A 16,374-nucleotide genomic window follows, 5' to 3' on the forward strand; every position below is an offset into this window, starting at 1 on the left:
TACAATGCCAATGAATTTTCCATCAAACTTTAATTTTCAAGTTGCATTCAGCAACTTTCCTAAGGGTACTATAGTTGTACTTTAACGTAGGCATATTTTTCAACTTGGAAAAACCTATTATTCAGATTTTATTTCTGTGCTCACATTTCAAGACTATGTTTTCGTTAAAAGCGGCAATTTTTTGTCAAATTGCTGTAATTTTGCACACAATATTGCACAATTTACATCAGTAAAATTCACCATGTTCTAGCAGTCCAATTTAGGCCCATTTGCATTTTTTGAGCTTTTTATTGTTGTAATTCAACAATTTATGGCATGAAGATTTCTGTATGGATTCTAATATGTTTGTGACATGCAAGCAGATCTTGTTTTTTGCATGGCAATTAGAATGGACTTCGATTCTTCATCAAACCTTGCAGATGCTTAATTAACCTTGCATGTGTCTTCAACAGAACAGCAGTGCACTTCTTGGGAAGAAGAGCATGGCGGAGCAGATGCGGGCCAGTGCAGAGCTGCAGGTGAAGGGATTGACTGAGGAGAACGAGCAGCTGAAGAAGCACATTCGGGAGCTAGAATTGAAAATATTGGAACTCAATCAACAGATCGAGGACATGACAGAAGAAGAAGACAAAATGAAGGACAAATTAAAGAGGTCTGAGGTACGGTTACATTTGCATTACTGTACAACTGTTTGCCAACAGGACTGCCTTCCAATGTACATTTATTGATCCATTAATGGATCATTGAAATTAAATTTGCAGTTTCGTATCTGCTCAATGGTCATTCAGTTTCATACTGTAATACGTATGCAACTATGTTGCTTCCTTGGGACTGAGCACACTCACATATCAACAGTTTGTGAATTGGACACCTGCAAAGTCCCTGAAACTAAGACCAATGTGTATCTTCAAGAAAACGGTGCAGTATTTAAGGCAAGTAGACATTTCTGAGGTGTTCGTATTTCTTCACTGCAAATAGAAAAAAAAAATAATCATTGATAAAAACGGATAAAAGGAGATGTAGCTTAAAAAAGAAAAGGTGGTAGGGGGGTTATTTTTAAAACCGGGTTCATAGTGAAGCATGTAGTCTGGATGTTTACTGGCCACCTGGGAAATGGAACTGCTGGTGGTTCTAAACAACGTAACACTTAATTAACTCAATATCTGGCATGTCTTATAAACTACAATAACATTATTGAAAGTATTGGGAAAGGGGATATTCAATAGTGAATACTAATTTGAGGCATGCTTTTCTTTATTAAATCCCTGCCCCGATTTTAATGATAAAATCTCCTATATATTATTTTATATTTACCAGATATAGTCTTCATAGATAACGAATGACATAAAAATTGATTGCAGCAATTGTAGTATTATCCCTTTTGCTTGTCCAGAAGTAGAGCTTTAATGTATGTGGATCCATAGTGAATAGTTAGGAGATTAAACATAAGTATTTCTAGTCACACTGTTTAATTAAAGGTTACACATTAGAGTCAAAATGTATTTTATTAAATCACTATCACTTAGATTTGGTTATAAGATCCACATTTTAAAATACCTGGTTTCCTTTTTTATAGTCATGTAAGGTTTCAAACCATTAACGAAGGACGGGATTTAACCTATGAAAACTAGTCACACATCTGCTTTCTTTATAAGTTTGTAATTAACACAATCATTGGGAATTTACAAAGCAAGGAGAACATTAAAAATACTGTGGTTGTGAGAATCTCATCTCAACAATCTATATCCATGCATCTAAAATCTCGTTTTTAAATGGCAACCGTGTTTTGCTTCCATTGGCAGAAATGCAGTTTAAATCCAAGATTAGTAATGCATGTTGGATTTGTTTAGTATTTGATGCCTGAAATTGTGAACAATTGCAGAGAGTATTGTTCCACGTGTAAAATTAAATAGGAGATAGGGTTGATGGCTGGGGATAACCCCTCTCTAGCCCACTGCCTCCCTCTCATGGGCACATGCGTATGACTGGCAGAGTGAGGGGTTTCGGAGTGTAAGTTCTGATGCAGCGTTGTTGAATATGAGGGGTGTTGAAGTGTGTGAGGGGTGTGGGTGACTGGGGATTCGAGGTTAGATGAGAGGAATGTATGCTCCATTGAAAGTGATAACAATCAAACCATGAACAGTGTTAATATAATAGAGGCACGCAGCAAATGCTGCTCTGTCACGCTTGGGACATCTGAGACTCTTTATTACATTGATAACATTGGCAACATACAAAAGGTGCAAATAAAGACAACCTGGTGCTCTAGTAGCCTCACACACTCACACCCGCCATTCAGTAAAACAGTATGCTGGGAATTGTCCTTTTTTTATGCCACAAAATGTTCAATTCTATGCTGCAGTATCCCGGCAGGGGTGAAAGTAAATCAGGGTGGTGGGGATTGGCTGCCGAATGGGGAATATCTATCGAGACGAGGGAAGCAACTTCACACATCTTCAGAGCTCATATTTAAGACATCTTCTTGAAATAATCTTTCCTTCTTGGAATGTGGGTCATCTGACTCACCAAGGTTTGGTTGCACTTGCAGAGTCCAACATGGCTTCTTTTTCTTGAGTCTAGTTTTAGACTCCCAATCTCTGTATATTTTCTGTTGTGTGTGTACAATATTTATTCAACCCGTCTGCATTGCAGAAGTTAGCTCAGTAGCTTATCCTGCTTGATTGTGTTCTTGCAACAAATTTAACAAAACATTTATGTATTATCTGCAGTGGTAGGGTGATATTTATTGTTTTTTTTTTATTATTGTCTTTTTCGTCACGAAATTCCCAAAAATGATCTCAAAGAGTTGCATTTAAACTAAGAATATTATGTCCCTGAAGTTCAAATTAATGACGCTTATCACCAATGAATAGTGAAATTGCAACTAGGAAGAGTATTAGGAAGACAATATATTGATTTTAAGATTTACATGGAAAAACTTTGTATAAGTATTTTCATCTTTGTTCATCTGTTTATTTTGCAGTGCGCTCCACTACAACACATGAATTCATATTGTTCTTTTAATATTTATTGTTCTACATTGTTCCGTACCTCCATTTTGGAGGGTGAAACATTGGCCTCTACATTTCAGAATGTCCATTTGTTTTTTGACAGAGAGAAAAACAACAGCTTGAAAATGCGTTAGAACATGCCGGCGACCAGGAAAAGCAAGTGGCACAGTCTACCAGAATGCTACAAAGTCAGCTGGAGGACGCCCAGGTGAGACATGAATACACTGGTGGCATGACCAGCTGTCTTGAAAACCCTCAAAGTGAACATCGACCTGTTGGTGGGACGACCCAGTAATACATTGATTGTGTACTGTGACAATTCACAAGGTCTCGTCACTTCTCCCCAGAGGGGAGCCCTTCCCTGTGAGGCTAGGGAGGTGGGCCTCCTATGTAACAATCCCCTTAGGGGTGGAGGGATGTGGGAACTTGCATGGAGAGACTACCCTCATGGGGGAATAAGGACTCTGATTCCATGATGGAACCCCCTAACCCATTGCCTTTGAGACCATGAAATCCATGAGGTCCTCTGAGAACCAACCTAAATCCAATACTGTTTGTTACTGCAATATTCCTTCCTTTCCTCACTTAAGACGCAAGACCACCAAGACGAGAAGGAAGAAAAGGAAGATAGACTGATAACTCATCTCCCAAAAGTACTGAGCAGAGAAAGATTGAAGGAGTGATGCAAACTACTTCTTTTCTAGACAGTACTGAGAAGAAGTGACGCCAAGGATGCATGAAGAATTACACCATTGATACAAAAGGACTTTGGTACCCCGCTGGCAAGCACCAATTTACAGGACATAAAAATCAATGAAGGAAGAATCTGGTGTCAAGCCTGTGAGCGCAGGGAGATTCAAACCTTGGGAGCGAGGAAGCGAGTAGAGGAAGCTGGTCCTCGGTCATGAGGACACCTTGGAATGGTTGGCAAAGCACTCCCTAGTCCGATGGAGACCTAACCTATGCAGAAGCTAGAGAGACGCAGACCGTGCCATGACCTCAGAGAGGTGGACCATCTGATCCTTTAACTATGCCGATACCAACAGGCCAAGAAACCTGCAGAGCCAGCGCGATGCAGAAGGAAGGAGAGAGAGACACACAGAGTTCGACAAGAGCAAGCAAGACCAAGACCCCGGGAAGTACTGCATACCCCCACCAGGAAGAAGGTAACTGGAGCAATGGGAGACCCGATGGAGGGTTTTTGGAAAGAGTGAAGAGTGCCTCTGGTGTAATCTCCCTCATCACAATAACTGCACGTGATCTATCAAGGCTAAAGATTGTTATGGGAGTAGTCTACCTCACAAGAGGCTTTGTGGAAAACGTGGAAAAAAGCCAATGGCATTGTGCAAGTGATTTCAATTGTTACAATAGACGAGGAGAATAGATGGAAAGTCCAGGAATATATATATAATGCTGAGAAGGAATAATTGTTGGACATTTAACCAAGCCCCAAGAAGTCCTTGGGAGGAATTACAAGGCTTATCAGAACTGTTGGAAGATACTAGCAGAAATCAGCCCTTTAGGTTGAGCTAGTTTGACCAGGAGAAGGGAGACATTCTCTTGGCTTCATTTCTGTTTGCTCAATACCTTTGATTAGTGGCAGGGTCAGAGCAGGATAGTGTTGGACAGAGGACTGATTTTTTAGTTTGACAACCACCTTAACGACGTGCACCCAAATTAAAATGTAGTTATGTAGGGCAAACCTCCTAGGTAAAGGGAAAGAAAGTTCCCTTTCTTAATATTGAAATAAAACATTGTGTTTGAAATGCCACCCCTTTGTCTAACTCCTTCTTCTTGCATACCACAGTATCCATCGCCCACGACCAATTTCCATGATTATACACCTACGTTTGTACTGTGCGGATGCACACCTCTATCTATACCTTCCCTTTTTCAAGAAGTTCTTGCCGTAAGATACGGAAAGTGTCTCGGCCTAGCATTGAAGCAAATGTACTGTTCTGCATGCCTGTAACTTTAGGAAAAGTCTCATATACTCTTAAGTCCAGTTGCATCACAGTTTCTTCTATCACGTACACCCTTGGGGAAACTCATCACATTGGTTATGCTTCACACAGAGGGCCTGACCGTCTTGGTTCACACTTTCATGGCAGTAGGTGGTCCTGGTGGGAAAAGGATTTCTAGCAGAATGTATTTATTTCATTGTAAGAACTGTATTTCATGGACAAAAATGTGTTTCCACATGCACCCAATATATAAATAGTGTTCTGTCGAGTTTTAATTGTACAACCATTATGAATGCCACAGTTGGAACATAGCGCAAGAACCTTCCACATTGGCTGGTGGAGGCGGGTTACATGCTATTAAACACTGGAAATCCCCAAGTTGATCAAAGCTTACAGCACACTTGGATGAGTACTCTGTGTTCTGAGGGGGTAGAGGTGGGTCATAGAAATAGACTTTGTACCCTGTGCTGCCAGGGATGGAGCTGGGCATACCAGTTCCCGATCATAAGTGAAGATTAGACAAGTGCTGGGATAAATTTGTGGAAACTCCAGATGAGCATAACACCATTTCAACTCAATGTTAATGCACTCTGCCAACGTAACCTTCGCAAAGTGCTGCAGTTCACGCTCGAGGAACTGCATGTAACTGAACAGTGTTGGAGGCTGTGTTTTCATTCTATAGGTCATGCAGTCTGTGCAAAGACACTGTGGTACGGGTGGGGGGGTCATTCTCAGGAAACCGCCATCGAGCGAGAAAGGAGGATGGAGACAAGAGTTAGAGATAAGGCACCAGGAGGAGGTTGGATGAATGCATTTGGAGGTGGTTGGGTTGAAATAGGAAGAGGTAGGATTAAGTCATTTAGAGGAGGTTGGCAAAGAATATCGGGGAAAACACAGGAGTTCTAATCTGGGCCAGTGAGAGAGGAAAGGTAAGTGGGGGCACCTTTGGCCCTACAGGTGAGTCCCTTCTCTGAGGGGGTCAAGCCCATGGTGAGAATAGAAATGAGCATGTCTATATGTCGCAAGGAGAAATACCATTGCAGCAGTAGAGGTGGTGAAGAGGGTATGATTCTGGGAGGTGACGAGGCCCTCTTGAATCCTGCCTCTGTGGAAACCAAAGGGGAGGCAAACCCCATTTTCTCCTTGGAGTGGAAGAATGCTGGTGGCGTGAAGAAGTGATAGGAGCAGGGTGGAGGAAAGCATAAAACACTTAAATGAGGACCAAGGAGAAGAGATAAGAACTCAGAATGGGGGCGGGGGGTGCGCTTTGACCTACAACTGGGGATCAAGGAGGAGAAAATCCCAAGCGGCAAGTGAAGAAGTTCCAGGAATCTTTAAGGCCAATTTGAGAACACAAAGATGGGGGGGACCACCCGGGATGACTAGATATGAAGGTTGCCTGAGCCCTTATAAGCCCAAACTCTTATTGTCTTGTGGGTATACCTCGGTGAATAAAAAGGCACAAGAATACTTGTTCAGTTTGTTTGTTTGCATTTGTAGTTCCCCAATTCTTGCTTTGGCCAGCATGTAAAATTCCCAAAATAAAAGGAATCAAGTCTTTTCCCCTCTTGGCCTGATCATTGATCCCTGTTACATTTGCGACATTGGTTCTTTTGGAACAAAAAAAACTCTGTATGCTTAATGCTCACTTATTCATGATTTGAATGTACATTTCTTTGTTTCATTGAAGTTAATTGATAATTGTTTACACGTGTTACAGAGGAACCTCAGTAGGGTCGGCCACGAGCAGCAGCAGCTCATGGAGAGACTTAAAGAGGAAGCAACCCAAAAGGAACAACTGAAGAGGATGAAGAACGAAATGGAAAACGAGCGATGGCAGCTGGACAAGACCATCGACAAACTCCAAAAGGAGGTAGGGCCGAGTAGATCCATAATCAGGCCTCAAGTCGAGGGTACACGCGGGGGGACGGAGTCCACCCACTTTATTCAGAGGTTGGACTCTGACCCCCCCCCAGCTAAAATTAGAAACATTGAATGTCCTCTTCGAGTTTATAGCCGACCTCGCGGGATCAAACCTCTGTTGGCAGATTTGTAGGCAGGACGCTTCACCACTACACTATATAACCTGATGAAAAATAACAACCAACTAAAGGGGAAATGTCCCATTTCAGTACTGAAAGTCCGAGGGAAAACAGGCACACCTTTTAAAGTTTTCAACAACACTATCACAGAAGAAAATCTCCTCTCTTGCTTTTGTGTGTGCGTTGATTTTATGAAAGGCAAATGCCATTCGTCCTGTGCAATTTGGGTGGTTATGCAAAGGCAATTTAATGAAATGTGCATATTTCACCTTGATATGCTAGTTTCTGGTGACGTCACATCCCATTGCATTTGATGCGTCCCCCACGTACATTTTTAGGACTTGACCCCTGCCCATGATCTAAAGAAAGTCCCTCATGCAGCACTTTAATACCCTGTGCTGATGTATTCTTGGGAAATGTTGGCATCATTCATGTTTCTAAATGGGCTAAAGCGCAAATTCAACTGAACTCCTATTTTGAAATGCATGTGCCAAGTCCTTTCTAAAACTTTGTTGATGCAGTATCTCTTTGGATATATGGTATCTTATCCATGCTTGTCCACTGGATATTCGACGTATTCGACATTGCATTCAATAACGGCTCCTCGAAGAGTCGCCCCTATTAGGGATCCTCCAAAGCAATGTTCTTCTGTTGGAATATGATAGATACATTCAGGGAATACAGCAATAGCTTGGTGTGACTTTGAGCGCTGCACATTGTGCTGCTGCCCAACTGCGATTGTCAGCAGATGTAGTAATCCACCAACACTTCTCATTTACTGGCTCCCACTTAGCCCTTCATGGCAGATTGCACCTGTTGCTCCATAGTGTCAGTGGCGGCTGGTTAATTCTCTTAATTGAAGGGGTGTCAATGTTTACCACAATTATGCCATGGCGACCAAGTGTACTGAGGTAGCCTGAACAAAGGATGGTTCGTGGGAGGGGCGGGGGTTTCACCCGAGAACCTTTGTTCTATTGGGTTATAATGCTGCATTATAAAGCACATCTACTGTGAAAAACTGGGTAAAAAGCCAGCCAGTTTGCAATAGATTTTGTAGGGTAAGGCCAATACAAAAATGTAATAGATGCAAGTCACCAAGAGTGCACAAGAGCATTGCTCAATGCATTTTCATAATGCCTTCCCTGCCACAATATATTACAGTATAAAAACATGTTTACACTAGCTGTGCCCCTACATTTCCATGCAGGCTTCACCAATATATGACAGAATTCATATACAAGACCATACACATGTTTGCTTTGCACATGACAGCAGTAATCGTACCTAAAAAACATGGTCATGCTCCCTCTGTCAATATATGGCAGTAGCTCCACATAAAACTATACTCCTGTTGGCTTTGCTTTTAAGAATGCCATACCACAATAAGAACACATGTCCAAACTGGCTGCACAAACTAGTACAGTATCCACGCATGATAACACTTTCTTTATCATTGATGCCCAGTAAAAATGCCATGCCACAGTAAGAAATAAGTAGGCTTGCTACCCCAAAATGCCAGTCTAGCCAAGTAATAACATTAACCATGCTTGGTTTATCAAAGATAAGCAGTAAAAAAAAACCCTTCATGCCACGGTGAGAAATGGCAAAACTGGCTGCCCCAAAATTCCAGTCTAGACAAGTAATAACGCATACCATGCATGTTTTATTTTTATAGATGCCGAGCAAAAAGGATTGCCACTGTAAAAGAGGGCTAGACCTGCTACCCCAAAATGCCAGTCTAACCAAGTAATAACACTTGCCATGCTGTGTTTACCAAAGATATCCAGTAAAAGAATGTAACGCAACAGTACGAAAATAACATTTGCTTCTGCACTGATCTTCCAATCTGCTGCACAAATGCATATACTTCGTACTGAAAAATAGTTAGACTTTTTCAAATTCGTTCTTCAAGTCAAATCTTTAATCGCATACGTTGCATTGTTGTAAAATGCTTAGAGGGGGTGGCATGTTTTCTGATTCTACCTGCAATTTAAATGCAAGTCTTCGTTGTCTTGAAACTTGGTCCTAGAATTAGCTGGTAGAGTGTAATGTCGAATAGAGTCAAATATTGATATCCTTGCATAACAAACTGAATGGTCCTCATCAACAAACTATTGAGAGAAATCTGGTTATTAGAAGTTGACACTTGATGTACTGATTTTGCAGAGGTAGAGGATCATGGCATATGTTTACATCCCCAAAAACCACTACTAGAGGTTTGCCAATAAACTTTTATTTTTCATATTTAGATTGCTGAAATTGTGGATTTTTCCAGAACATCCACTCTGGAGCTACAGAAGCAGTTCGACGAATACAAGGAGAAAAATCGCAGAGAGTTTGCTGAAGTTCAAAAGCAATTAAAAGACAAACACACTGAAGCAGAGAAAGCTCGCCTGAACGCAGCAAAGCTGCAAGATGAGGTAATGGCACTGTTCCACAACATAATTATCCCCTGACCCTGCACACCCCAGTCTCACAGGGTGCATGGCAGTGGATCTTTCAGATTGTGTGTACTTCATTGGGAAGGACTTCAGTCTGCCGTGCATTGTTTTTGTGATGGAATGAACAGCTTTGGGTCCAATCGAAAAGGGGCTAAGATTTAAGTAAAAATACTGTATGATAAATTTACAAGAGGATTAAAATTGGATCTCTTAAAAGGATCTATAAACAATGATTGATAGCCGAAATATGCTGACAACCAGTTTACATGGAAAAAGACCCTCTCCAACCACCAAACGACGATATTGAATCAGTGAAACAAGGCAAAGATAGTGTGAATGTAATCAACACAACATAGAGGTTTTGGGGCTTTTTAGAATTTTCAGTCATGACAACAATCTTTTGCGCAAATGTCAGAGTGGTTGGTAAATAAACTAAAATAAACTATACTCGAATATTATTTTATTTCAATATTTAGTAGCACAAACAAAAATGTTACAGGTTACAATGGCACTGTGACAGTAACTTATGAAAAGAATAGGGCCTTTAGTGTAAATAATTAATCTCTGAAAATGCTGTCAAATGTTATGGGCTGCAGTTTTTGTAAATCTTTTCAAAAACACATTGAAGGTTACCAAATAAAAGATTCAATGATTCCAAATAGCTGCCGTTTTATGGCTGCTATTCTAGTAGGAGCTGTGGCGTGGTGGAATAAGAAGTTTAACAAAAGGGTGGCATGTTTCAACAAAGTTTTATTTAAGAAATAAAGAAAATAACCTTCCTCTCCCTATATCTAAAGAGTTATCCCTACCTGAACAAATATCAAAACGGGTGCTCGTCATCAGGATGTCTGTCCAAATAAAGTGTGTCCCTCCTATGTCCAAAAACCTTCTTATCCTACCACTAATCTACAAAAGAGTTCCGCAATCACATGAAAATAGCACTAAGAGAATAACTCCCTTCTCCTAGTGAACAGATGCAGTCTTTATTTTCCAACAATCCTTTGCTTTAGTTTCTGATTCAATGAAGACAGTATGGTCAGGAGATTGACTCCCTTCTCCTGATCCACCTGGCACAGCCGTGAGGGCTGTCTTAGGATAGTCTATTGAAATAGCCTCAAAAGTCTCTTCGTTTCTTCCTAAGAGCTCCTGAAAGCTGCTTTGACATCTGTGCAGACCCTGCTAACGCAGGTTCGTATCCCGGTGGGGCCAAACTCAGCCTTTCATCCTTCAGAGGTCGATAATAAGCAGCGCTCAGATACCTGAGGGTTTGTAGCGCTATATAAAAGCCAAATTATTATTATTATTGCTTTACAGTTCCAGCAATTCTTCCCTGTCTTATGATGCTATGAAGATTCCCTCCAGACAGCACTTGTCTAGTATCCTCTTGACTCTTACTTGAATTACCACTGTAATGAGGGGGATTCCCCCCAATGCACTCTTTGGATCTCACTACTGAGATGAAGCAGAATACTCCTCAGGCTCTCTTGACTCTTGGTTCTCTGGGTATCACTGCTGTGACGAGGGAGATCACTCCCAATGCTCTCTCGATTCTTGAGCTGCCCCAAACCCCTTCCAGGACTCCTGCTACTCCTGTTGCGTGTCAGGACAGCCTCGCCGGTTCTTCCTGTGGTGCTGGGCTGACTCGGTTTGCTTCACCACTTCTTGCTTCCTTCACTCCGCTCCTCGCTTTGTCCTTGTGGCTCCCCTTTGACTTGAGCCACAAAGCTTCGGTGTAGATGCAGCACTACATGGTTCACCTCCCCAAAGTCACGCCACCGCTGGCTTCCTTCGCACTCTTCCACTGGTCAGGAGCTTGGCTTCCTCCGCAGCGCACTGCTGTCAGTTCTTGGTTGTTCCCACTGCTAGGGGTAGGCGGGGGTGATCAGTGTTCTTGCTGCTTCGTGTTCCCAGGTTCTGACTTCCCGGGCTGAGCTGGCTTTACGATGGCTGCTCTTTCCATTTCCCAGTCCCTTCTCTCTTAATTTCATGTGGCTGAAGCCTCCTCCTTTGTAAAGTCAAAGCTCTTCTTTATTGTTGTTGAGATAATCTATATACATCCTTGGGGCCAACTCGTCTAAGTACTGTTATTACTCTGCAGGATTTTTGGCTCTTTTGTCCTGTTCATATTAATTTGCGGATCAAAGGCAGAAGAGCCATTACCATAACTGACAGTAGCGCTATCAGGGATTTCCGATAAGGACTTGGTCCCAAGGAAAAAGGGGTTAGGGAGTTCCTTCACAGAACTGGAGTTGTTATCCCCACGAGGGCAGTCTCTCCCTATGCGTTTCTATGCGTTTCTGCTTTCCATCCCCCCTAGGGGGACTATTGGGTAGCAGCCTCACCTCTGTAGCCTCCTGGGGAGAAGTGACAAGATCTCATGAATCGTCACAGATCCCATATGCATCTTACAACCACTGCACTTCATATTGACACTTTAAGAATCCCTTTCTTCATGGTGTGTAATAAGAGGACATTCTGACTGAATCTGATGCCTCGTGCGCCTTTGTATGGGCACATGGCTATACCCAGATCACCCACCACTACATCTGATCCTGGTCAGGAGGGCGACAGCTGCTAAGGTGCTTGGATTAATTCCTTTTTTTGGTTACTACCTAACAGCACTGTCAGATGTTAAGCACTCCTTGCCTTGTTACATGGAGGAGGCTGTAAAATGTGATCATGTGTAAGGTCTGAAAAGGCCAGTGCCCCTCGTTATCCAGACTATGTCTTAGTGCAGTAACACATCCACTGCTTTGGGGCACTGGGATGGAGTGTGCACTCTACCACCTACAGTACACAACAGCAGCAGAGCCAAACGGTTCAGACCCCTGCTTCAGAGGCATTGATGACTATCGCCCTCCTGCTCCCGGTCCAATCTTGTGAGACTGGAGGCATTAGAATGGCTTGTGGCGGCATCTCGCCCAATGTTGGGTAAGATTTTCATATGTAGGATAGATCCTCCTGACCTGTGTCAACCCCAGATCGTTTTACTTGGACTTGGTAATATTTTACCTTGTCCCTAGGTGAAGGGGGAATCTTTTTCCCGTCTCACCTAGTCCTTTACTCGTTTTATGGGTGACCTTTGTATGTCTCTCCATAGTGTATGGTTGAAGTTATAGTTTCCTACAACTTTGGGGCTTAGGCTGAGTTGCCCCTTTGGGCTCCCCTGTTAGTTTCTCTTTCCTATACTTGTGCAAACTACAGTTCCCTAGTAGTAAATGGGCATTGTCACCCCCTTTCTTTTTGTATAAGTGAGCCAGCCCACCCCACCTTATGTGGAGTGCCTGGGGGGATACACTGTATCCCCTTTCTTACTTGCCTGTTAACATTTTGTTACAATTGAGTTTTATATAACTGGCTGGTGGGAGTGGTTTTACCTTTGACCTTTAGTCTTTATTACCCACAGGCTGTTAATTAAGCCTCGTTAACGCACAGAAGGGCTACCAATTTTCTCCTTCTTTTTTTGCCATTTCTTGTGTGCTTGCTGTTTCTGGGGTCTTCCCCTGCCATCCTAGGTGAAAAACACCTCAGCAGAAGTTTTGTCTTTGGTGGGAATCCTTCGAATTCCCCGCCCAGGCTCCAGGGTATCTGAGAAGGCAGGAAGCGAGAGAGGAGTCCAACACTCTGCAGCCCTTTGTCTTTCACCTTACTTGAAAGGAACCAACTCCCAGTGGGGGCTTACTGTCCTGTTTGGGCAGCCAGACTGCCCCTTGATGTAAAATGCAGGGAGGGAATGCAGAGGTTGTGTGGAAGTTCCTGTTAAATACTTCAAACCTAGAAGCTGCTGACAAGTCGACCACTGGAGCTGACACCAAAGTGTAAGATGAAGAAACGACGGCAGTGGTCGAAGTGGGTGGGAGAGGTCGGGAGCGTTACTCCTCTACTTCTTTTAATGAAGTTTTGCCGTGTACTGAACATTCCCTTAAACTGCAGGTGCGTGCATTTGGGGGTTTATATTGTGCATGGGACGGGGTGTGGCAATGGGGTTTGCGGGGAGCGGTGCAGACCAGTAGGGAACATAGCTCCACTACTTCTTTTCGTACACTTCGACCACTGAACAACGGCCATAGAGCTTTCCAGCGACGGGAGAGCCTGCTGTGTAACCGTAAACTGCTGTTAGCCTTCGTTCAAATCGACCGAACGCAATGTCTCCTACCCAGCAGCCAATGAGATCCAATAGTCTTAAGAAGACCTGCATTTTGAGCCATCCCATGATGTGCTGCATCCTTGCTGTTGGGCTGCAATACCATGGGACCTCTAGCCATTGTGGGGTGCATGGTCTTCTGAAGTCCGAATCTGTCTGAAACTTTGGTGGCCTCCTCCTGGCTCTCCAGAGGCACACTTTGATTCCCTGAAGTCCCTTTACCAGAGTGCAGGGCCGAGAGAGTGACGAGAATCTGACCAGCGATTTTCCTAAAAGGGTGCCAAAAACCACAGTCGAATCCAGCTGCGACGAAATGCTTACCTGGAGTCTTCCCCATTGATGCATGCTGCAAATTCCCTTCCAGTGTCCTGTCTTCACAACAAGGAATTCATCAACTGGGTATTTGGCTGCAGATCCTGAAGCTGTCCTGCTGCAAACTCTTCATCTGTGCTGAGGTACTGTGTTGGCTGGGGTATTACTCACCTTAAGCCTTTTGTGATTCCTGTGTAGCTTTGGGGTGTTTCATGTGATTGAGAGTCCTCAAATCCATTTCACCCAGGACCACTACTGGAATCCTCCTAGGGTATGTTCTTCGAAGTCCCTGGACCCTAACTAACTCTAAGGTGAACTGCTTACTTGTTTTGAAGAGATTGCCTCGGGAACTCTGCAACTGAATCCTATCTCACCCTGCCTACAGCTGGCACCTAGACCACTAGGGTCCCTCTTCTGCCTCTGACAGAACTCATGCAAAAGACTAGGGAAGGACTGGATAAGAAAGGGATGCTACACTGAAAAATATAACAAGTGTTTAAAAGTTACTTGCTTGGAACAGAGTTGTTTTGATGGCTGACCCTCTGAAATGAGCAGTTAAAAAGTTTTTATTTACTTTGAATGTGTTTTGCCCTTCTAAAAAGTAAACCTAAGGTTATTTTACTTACCTGTAATTTGGTTCCACACTTCCCAAAAGTAATGCTGTTGGCTTCACTTAACTATTTCTTTCCGAATAGAACTGTTTACGTTTACCAACTGGGTCTTGCTTCCCCTAACGTGCTGTATAACCTGTTTAGAATAAATCTGCCTTAGGCTTTACCTAACTTGAATTGCTGTGTGCCATTCTGAATCTGTGTACTGTGGGTTTAGCTGACCTTGGTCTGCCTGGTACAATCCTAAAATAGTGTAAAGAGTTCTTGCTTACTGTGTTCCACAGATCTGAAAAGCAACTGTAATACTTTATTACACCATTAGGTCTTACTCACCTGGTATAACTGAATGTTATCCTGAATGTAATGTGATAGGTTTACACTATTCCATAAATTAGCGTTTGGCTATTCAGAAAAGTATCCTGGTAACAGGGTTGGTTTATTAAGTGATTCCTTAACTGAGAGTCACTGCATGACTGACAGGGTCTACTACCCTTGAAATTATTGACTATTCAAAAAGTATGTGACCTGGTTTTAACCCCAAGAATAGCTGATTGCATTCTGAATGTGCTCTAGGCTTACCTGGTTGTCCATGAAATAACCAGAAAAAAATAGAAATGACCGAATTTTATTTGGTCAAAAAACTAAAATTACTTTTGGGTGTTTCCCCTTTTTTTAATAAAGCAGGGGAGACCCCCACACCTCCCCATGCCACCCCTACCTTAACGTATACCCTTACCCTCCTCCCCACCAATTTATTAATACTAATTTACAAACATTTCCAAAAAATTTGACAAAAAACATGTAGTCATTTCTACTTGGGTATTTTCGAATTCGATATTTTTATTTTTATTTTTTTTCTACGATACCAGTTTACCTAACCTTGAATTGCTGACTGCTATTCTTAACAAGGTAATACTTTGGGTCGCATCCCTTAAGTATTGTGTTGGTTTTTAAAATTGTGTTTATATATATATATAATGCAATAGTACTTATTTACCCAAGATTCATCTTGGCCTACTTTTATTTAAATAAAGCCTGTATTTTAACAATACATAGTGTTTCAGTGTTTCTTTGGACCATATGTATGCTACCATTTCTTTGTACCAAACTGCAGCCCTCTCTCCGTCCTAAGATATACCCGGCTGCTCTGTCTACGCTACCAAATACTCAGGTGGTATAGCCTTATATTAAGAGTGGAGTTCAGTTGTATGGTTTTACTAAGCCCTTAATTGGAACTCTCCCATGCCCAGTTATTGATGCAAGTAGTTCTAAAACTGAACAATGGGAACTATTATTTGTTTCATTTTTCGTTGCCCCTTTTTTCTAGGCTGAATTTTATAGTATATTTTGACTATTTAGAATAAGAAAAGTTAATCCGGATTTATTATAATTGGTGCCAAATTCAGCATGGTTATGCCAAACAACAGTTCGTAAATGATGTCCGATTTATGGTTGAGTTGTGTAGCAGATGCTTCCTTATGGCGCGTTAATTTAACTGTGCTAATCAAATATCTTAACGTCATCTATGTACAATTCACAGTACAGTCTATGGCAGTATGACCAGGTGCTGTGCTGCTTTCCTAATGCACTAGATCATTAAGACACCATGTCCCTCCTCTGACATTAGTTGCGGCACATGGAGGAAGATCTGCGAGATCACCAGAGGGCCCAGGATGAGTCGCTCACCAAGTGCCAGCTCCTTGAGCAGACCATCAAAGACCTGGAGTATGAACTCGACAGCAAGTCACACCTGAAGGATGATCGGGCAAGACACGCCAAGCTCATGGAGGTACGGTCAGTTCCAACAAATTGAACAGGAGCCACAGGCTGCCAATAATGACTGTTTCTA

At 42.4% G+C, this 16,374-nt stretch overlaps 1 protein-coding gene across 2 annotated transcripts in view; it reads left to right on the top strand.

Moving 5' to 3' along the window:
• Positions 1 to 16,374, top strand: part of CGNL1 (cingulin like 1) — a 432,222-nt gene that overhangs the window by 299,225 nt on the left and 116,623 nt on the right. For both annotated transcript variants that reach the window (XM_069624908.1, XM_069624907.1), the window contains 5 exons: positions 453 to 659; positions 3,115 to 3,219; positions 6,696 to 6,848; positions 9,267 to 9,437; positions 16,153 to 16,314. In XM_069624908.1, coding sequence (XP_069481009.1) covers positions 453 to 659; positions 3,115 to 3,219; positions 6,696 to 6,848; positions 9,267 to 9,437; positions 16,153 to 16,314 — 798 coding nt within the window. The remainder of the gene's footprint in view (positions 1 to 452; positions 660 to 3,114; positions 3,220 to 6,695; positions 6,849 to 9,266; positions 9,438 to 16,152; positions 16,315 to 16,374) is intronic.

Source organism: Ambystoma mexicanum, chromosome 11 (genome assembly GCF_040938575.1).
Source record: "Ambystoma mexicanum isolate Mex_15411 chromosome 11, UKY_AmexF1_1, whole genome shotgun sequence".
NCBI classification, from domain to species: Eukaryota; Metazoa; Chordata; class Amphibia; order Caudata; family Ambystomatidae; genus Ambystoma; species Ambystoma mexicanum.